Below are 7,449 nucleotides of genomic sequence, written 5' to 3' on the forward strand. Positions count from 1 at the left end.
CAGCCTGCCCTCTTAGGTCATCGGAGGGGGCTTTCCTGAATGTGCTGCCTTTCTCTCAAGTTAGAGGGATGGCGGCACAGGGGCAAGCCTTCTCAGTAGTGGCGCCACAGTTATGGAACTCCCTGCCAGGGGAATTAAGATCTACGCCCTCCCGTATGGCATTTCAGCGAGGGCTTAAAACATTTTTGTTTCGTTTTGCATTTTGGATGTCTGCCTCCTGTGCCTCTATAGCAGTTCCTTGAGTATTTTTGCCCTCCTCCAATTGGTGTTCCCTCCCCATTGCATTTTCAATTTATTTTCCACTGTTCTATTTTCTATTTTTTATTCTAGTGTATATTGTATTTTTTAAAATCTATAAATCGTAAGTCACCTTGGGCATCTGCTTTTAGCAGAGGAAAGGTGGGGTACCAATCTTTTAATAAATAAATACTACTCAACTGACATTGCTCACATTTTCCAGCATCAGTTAAAGAGTTTGCATATTGACATGGAAATGTGTAATGCGCTGGTGTATGCTGTTCACGCCTCTGTATTCATATGAATGTGCCTAATCCCAGATACTTATACACACTTTCTACTGAATTTGCATAGCCTACAACTATATTCACATAACTTGCTCTCTGATACATGACAAACACCATCGTGCCAGCATAGGGAGAAATCTGTGCATCCAGTTTGTGTCTCCATTTAGGTATGTGAAAAGTTGCTTGGAGAATTGCTCCAGACTTGAAAAATGTAACCCACCAATCTGCCCTGTATTTAGACCTTTGTGTGTGAATGTTGCAGTTGAAATTTCTCATAACTTAACTTGATGTACACAAAGAAGGAAAAAAACAACAACCTCACAATTTGTTTTATTTGGTAGGAAGTAACCACCACGACCGCCTCCCATTCACGGACATCCAGTCAAGTGTGCTATGACCAACATCTGCATGTGAGTAAAAATGTAGATGTGATGCTTATGGTACAAATACAATATAAATTATGTGGTAGGAGGAGTTCAAATGTATGAACTCAGGAGTTATTTATCCCGAATTTCCTACCAACCAGTTTCATTGGATGAGAACCCTAATTCTAGCATCGGGAGAGAGGAAGGAAAAGCTTTTCTCTGATCTCCGACACTCTTTCTCTCAATACCGAGCTAAACAAACGCATCGGTAAAGCAGCTACCACGTTTTCCAGACTCACAAAGAGAGTCTGGTCCAACAAGAAGCTGACGGAACATACCAAGATCTAGGTCTACAGAGCTTGCATCCTGAGTACACTTCTGTACTGCAGCGAGTCATGGACTCTTCGCTCACAACAGGAGAGGAAACTGAACGCTTTCCACATGCGCTGCCTCCGACACATTCTCGGCATCACCTGGCAGGACAAAGTTCCAAACACAGTCCTGGAATGAGCTGGAATCCCTAGCATGTATGCACTGCTGAAACAGAGACGCCTGCGTTGGCTCGGTCATGTCGTGATGGCCGGATCCCAAAGGAGATCTGGCCATCTATGGAGAACTCGTGCAAGGAAAGCTCCCTACAGGTAGACCACAGCTGCGATACAAGGACATCTGCAAGAGGGATCTGAAGGCCTTAGGAGTGGACCTCAACAAGTGGGAAACCCTGGCCTCTGAGAGGCCCGCTTGGAGGCAGGCTGTGCAGCATGGCCTTTCCCAGTTTGAAGAGACACTTGGTCAACAGTCTGAGGCAAAGAGGCAAAGGAAGGCCCATAGCCAGGGAGACAGACCAGGGACAGACTGCACTTGCTCCTGGTGTGGAAGGGATTGTCACTCCCGAATTGGCCTTTTCAGCCACACTAGACGCTGTTCCAGAATCACCTTTCAGAGCGCGATACCATAGTCTTTCGAGACTGAAGGTTGCCAACACCATGCGTAAATTTATAAATTTCAGTATTATCCCTACCTTGTTTCAAGTTAAAAAGTCCTGAACATTGCAGCCTTTCTTCATAAGGAAGTGTTTCAATCCTCTGCTTTGGTTGCCTTCTCTTATATCTTTTATGGTTCTACAGTGTTCCTGCGGCACACCTGCAGACCCATGGCACACCAGTGTGTCACAGCATAGTGGTTGAAAATGGCTGCCATATGACCTCAGAGCCCTGAGGAGAGGGAGTTAGGTTGTTCCCTGGTTTCCCTCCTCTGTGCCCACTGGGGACCCTGTCACTAGAGTCTGGCCCCTCACACCCATCCAAATGGGGCCACTGTGTTTGCTCTCTCTGCTTCCACCAGCCTTCTCATCCTTGGGCTGTGATAGGCTTTTTATACGCTAAGGCCATCAAAGTCAGAGCATCACTCTGTTCCTCGTTGTCCCCATCCTTGGATGTGGTGTCATTACTGATGTTGCACACTTCTATTGCTCAGGAAGCATGCCAGTGGTTCCTGCACAGATCCCATAGTGACATCTCCCCTTGTCACTGGCAGGAGCATCTGCAGCCCTGTCTCAAGGTGAGAGGTGGGCATCGTGGTAATGTCCAGCTCCTTCCTCCTTGATCTTCCCTAGTCAAAATATGGTGTTGCCCTTCAGCCACTGCCTTCCAGATAGCAGTCTCTACTAAGTCCACTTAAGGAAAGGAAGTATAACTGAGGAGCTTGAACTTGATCAGCTCATGATGGAATTTTACTGGGGTTGGAATTTTGCTAGGGTTGGAATTTTTATCTAAATGTCCAGTACAGCCTTTAAATAGAGATTTTAAGCAGTGTACAACATACAATCAATAAATAGTATCAAAGATCCAACAAGAAAGCATTAATACAAATAGAGATTTATATTTAACTTCTATGAGGGTATTCTGCAGGTTCAACTTGGACTGTCCTTTTTATGATAATGCTTTATAGAAGTGATGTAAGGACTATGAGTGAAATAAGAACATAAGAACACCCCACTGGATCAGGCCATAGGCCCATCCAGTCCAGCTTCCTGTATCTCACAGCGGCCCACCAAATGCCCCAGGGAGCACACCAGATAACAAGAGACCTCATCCTGGTGCTCTCCCTTGCATCTGGCATTCTGACATAACCCATTTCTAAAATCAGGAGGTTGCACATACACATCATGGCTTGTAACCCATAATGGATTTTTCCTCCAGAAACTTGTCCAATCCCCTTTTAAAGGCATTCAGGCCAGATGCCATCACCACATCCTGCAGCAAGGAGTTCCACAGACCGACAACACACTGAGTAAAGAAATTACTTCCAGATAGAAGTAAATTTGTCTCTCCTAATCCTCCCAACACTCAATTTTAGTGGATGTCCCCTGGTTCTGGTGTTATGTGATAAAGAGCATCTCTCTATCCACTTTATCCTTCCCGTGCATAATTTTGTATGTCTCAATCATGTCCCCTCTCAGGCATCTCTTTTCTAGGCTGAAGAGGCCCAAACGCCGTAGCCTTTCCTCATAAGGAAGGTGCCCCAGCCCCGTAATCATCTTAGTCGCTCTCTTTTGCACCTTTTCCATTTCCACTATGTCCTTTTTGAGATGTGGTGATCAGAACTGGACACAATACTCCAGGTGTGGCCTTACCATAGATTTGTACAACGGCATTATAATATTAACTGTTTTCTCAATACCTTTTCTAATGATCCCAAGCATAGAATTGGCCTTTTTCACTGCCGCCGCACATTGGGTCGACACTTTCATCGACCTGTCCACCACCACCCCAAGATCTCTCTCCTGATCTGTCACAGACAGCTCAGAACCCATTAGCCTATGGAAATGCAAGGCAAATTTAAAAGAAAAAGAAATCGTTTATTTTTTTGTATTCCTTATCTCTTAAAAAGGATGACCATGCAATGAGCCTGGGAAAGCCAACAGAGTGTTGCCCAAAAAGAAAGAAAGTGTTGCCAATAGCCATTCCAGAAGATGCCCAGCCTATCTTTGTCTGGGATCAGGTAAGAAAAAAGATAAACCTTTAATAGTTACTGATTCTGCCATAAAAAACAGCTATTTGAAAAATTGGTTTATATAGTTTATGTGGTTTACTTTTTGTAAGCCACCTTCAGATGTTGTAGGACAAATATTGGGATAAAAATAACATCACACAGGCCTACAAAATTGAGGGTCAGAAAAGTTTCTCCCAAAATTTATGGTGGTTTGATATGAATTTGGGGTGCCGATTCCAAAAATGGCATCTGTTTTGCCCTCTCGTGTCTAGTTTTGGAGACATGGCATAGCCGCATTAGTGAATGGTTCAAGCAGCTTCCTCATGAGGAAGCCATGGTGTAACCCATCCATCCTCCATCCATCCTTCCATTCTCATGAGGAAGCTGCTTGAACCATTTACTACAGTGGCTATGCTGTGTTTCCAAAACTAGACGTGATAGGGCAAAACAGATGCCATTTTTGGAAACGGCACCCCAAATATACCAAGGAATTGGTGTAACGTTTAAGGAAGCAAAATGTGTGTTGGCCTGTGTAATTAGTCGTCTTCTAGTTGAGTGCATACCAAACCTCTGCAAGGGAATTAGAAACACTGTAAGTTGTTGTGGGGGCAGGGGGAAGGCAACAACATGATTCCTAGGATCATGTTGCTGCTGGGGACAGGAGGAGGGTATTCTAGTTACATGCAGTGAGCTCTGCAATCCTAGAGGGCCCAGGGAGGCTGGGTGTGGGGAACCCTCCACAGGTCTCCCCAAGCCTCTGTAAATGTAAAAAAAAAAAAATTTTCTTCTGGTTTTCACAACGAAACTGCAAGTGCCTGTTTTTTTTCTCCCCCCCCCCCTTAATGGGGCATTGGCCAGTGCTTCCCAGGCCGGTGGGTTGTGACCCACCAGTTTGGGAACCACTGTTTTAATTGGGAACCACTGTTCTAATTGATTTCATGATGGTAATAGTTTCTGAATAGATTTCACATTGTAGTTCTAAAGCTCATTTTTTGCTTCTTTAGCAGAGGCCCTTATACCCTCAAATCAGTGGCACTGTCTTGACAAAACCACGTGATAGGATTGTGGAAACTGCTGGCAAAATTTTGAATCAGGTGAGCACTAGATTACAAGAAAAGGCCTAAGTCCTCCTCCTTCAAACAGTACTTACTGTCTCAGATAAAACTGGTTTCAGTGACAGTGAAATTGTCCACCATGGTCTTAAATCTCTTCCTCCCCTCATATGGAAAGTAAGAAAGAAGCAGAGGGGAGGGTGCATGCTCATGACCCACTAACACATGTTTTTATATTGAACAAACATGGCCTGCAGCATGTCTGAACCAGGCCAATGGAAGAGAGTTGGACTATAATAACTTAATGAATAGAAAAGAAACAGCAGCAGCAAACCCAAACGTACATCAAGAAGAGAGTGCTAGAGAGAAAAACCTTTAATAGTGAGACAAAGCTGCTAGATAAATACTGAAAGGAGGCAAGTTTCACACAGAAGGAGCCACTAGTGAGAACACCAGATCGGTATTTGAGGGAGGGAGAGAGGGAGTACATAAGAAGGGGGAGCTCATAAAGAGGCATAAAGGTTAAGAGAATTTTGAAGCCAATGGGGTGTGTGGGAGCAATCACAGAGGCCTCCTCAAAGTAAGAGAATGTTTGTTCCCTTACCTTGGAGCTGCATTGCCCTTATGTCGGTGCTAGAAAGTGGGTTAGGATTGCGCCCATAAAGGTGTAACATGATGTTTAGCCTGATCCTGTTGGGCTGGAAGAAGTCGTGTTCCACCAGCGGCAGGGGGAGGAAGGATGCTGGTTGAATGTCATTGCTGCTGGTGAGCATTGCAAGGCCACCAGCTGTATCACTATTGGGTTGGACTGGGTCTGCTGGTGTTGGTGGGTGGTGAGGAGAACAGGGTGGGGAGGGGGAGGAATGGGGGTTTCTGGCAGGAAGAGAGAGGGTGTGTTTGACAGCATTTGAGTGTGGCCAAATCCTATCCCAGTTGCGTGCCTGCCATAGACCAGGACGGGGCAAAAGCCCCAGGAGCTGGCTGCTGGGACCCCACGGAAGCCTCTCTGAGGCTCCTGACAGGGGCAGGAACTATGCTTCCGGCTCCTTCTGGCGCGGGAGGAGGTTGCGCGAGGCTCCGTGAGCCTCTGGTGAGTGGGGGGGTGAATTTCTGCCCGCGGGGGGTGGCGATAGCCTGCGGGGGGGGGGGAGAGCGCCATCACAGACCTTTGCCCCGGGCGCTGGGCTGTGGAGGTCTGCGGCTGTCCTATTCCCTCTGCTTCTGTTGCCCTTACGCTTCTGGGAAGTAATGGGGCTCCTGGAATGGCTCCTATTTGGAACCAAACCAGTGCAAGGACAGGCAGGAGGGCCCAGATTGCAACCCACTGTGCTTGAGTCACAACCTCCCTGTTAGAGATTCTGCAACACAACTGCATATACTGTAAAATGAAAAAAATGTGGCTAGCTCAGCATTCTTACTCTTCCTTCCTAGAAACTCCAGCAGATCATCAACTCAGAGGATTATAATGCTTTTGACTCACTTCATGTTTATGCAGAAGAGAGAGAGATGGAGAAAAGCGATTCCTTTTGGTCCCTCCCTGTTTCAGTCGATGACAGCAGCCTGCCACCTGATTTCTTGGATACCCTGGGGCCCAAGTTTTCCACTCTTGACAAAATTATCAGCAAGTGATTCCTGGCCACTGAAGTATTTGCCTGCAAGAGGCCAGAATCCTCCCAATGTGTTAAGGAGGAGAAGAATGCCTAGCATTACTTCCTGTTATGAGGAAAGAGATCAACATATGTCATAGCATCCATCTTGTAGCCCCCTGTCAAGATTTTTCTTCAATTTCCCAGGTTTTTAGGAGTATATAGAAGTGTTCTTTCTTTCCCCTCTTCTTGAAATCGTCAGTTCACTGCTAAGGAAGAGGCAAGTCTCACCTTTGATGGATGGGCTCCTGTGTATATAATCATATTCCAGTCATCCATCTACACCTCACCAGGCTCTGAGTAGCTATTTTGTGCAACTCCTGGGAGCACGTAAAGGAACATTTTGCTTCCTGGACAATGTGCACAAATGTGTGTATTCTGCCTTATTCCCAGACCCTCTGTTCTGGAGTTTAAAACTTGATTTGATAACATTTGAATTATTTTGGCCTTGAGATCTACAGTATTCAGTATTATAGTACAGGACAGTACTTCACAGTACTGTCATTTCAGCTTATATTACAGGACCCCATTCTATACAAACAAGCAAGGCTGAACTCTATCGAAGAGAGGCTTTGGATGGAATGGCCATTATACTGTAACTCTTGTTCCATTTGTGCTGCAGTCTCTCTTGGTTTGGGAATGAGAATGCATCTGCTCTAGAACATGGAACTCTTATCTATGGGAGAGAGAACTAATCTAATTTTAACAAACTAGAATCTGTTCTGCTAATTGGGCAAAGAGAAACCTTTAAATCAGTGATTTTCAACCTTTTTCAGCACACTGACAAGGTACTAAAATTGTCAAGGCACACCATCAGTTTTTTAACAATTGACAAGGCACACCATACTGTTGGGGGGAGCTCACATCC

At 45.4% G+C, this 7,449-nt stretch overlaps 1 protein-coding gene across 1 annotated transcript in view; it reads left to right on the top strand.

Moving 5' to 3' along the window:
* The window catches only part of CDH26 (cadherin 26), a 48,655-nt gene extending 42,091 nt beyond the window's left edge, over positions 1–6,564 (top strand). Inside the window, exons 14-16 of the mRNA XM_066624722.1 lie at positions 3,782–3,892; positions 4,888–4,977; positions 6,367–6,564. Coding sequence (XP_066480819.1) covers positions 3,782–3,892; positions 4,888–4,977; positions 6,367–6,564 — 399 coding nt within the window. The remainder of the gene's footprint in view (positions 1–3,781; positions 3,893–4,887; positions 4,978–6,366) is intronic.
* The last annotated feature ends 885 nt before the right edge of the window (positions 6,565–7,449 follow it).

This window comes from Tiliqua scincoides, chromosome 4 (assembly GCF_035046505.1).
Source record: "Tiliqua scincoides isolate rTilSci1 chromosome 4, rTilSci1.hap2, whole genome shotgun sequence".
Classification (NCBI taxonomy): Eukaryota; Metazoa; Chordata; class Lepidosauria; order Squamata; family Scincidae; genus Tiliqua; species Tiliqua scincoides.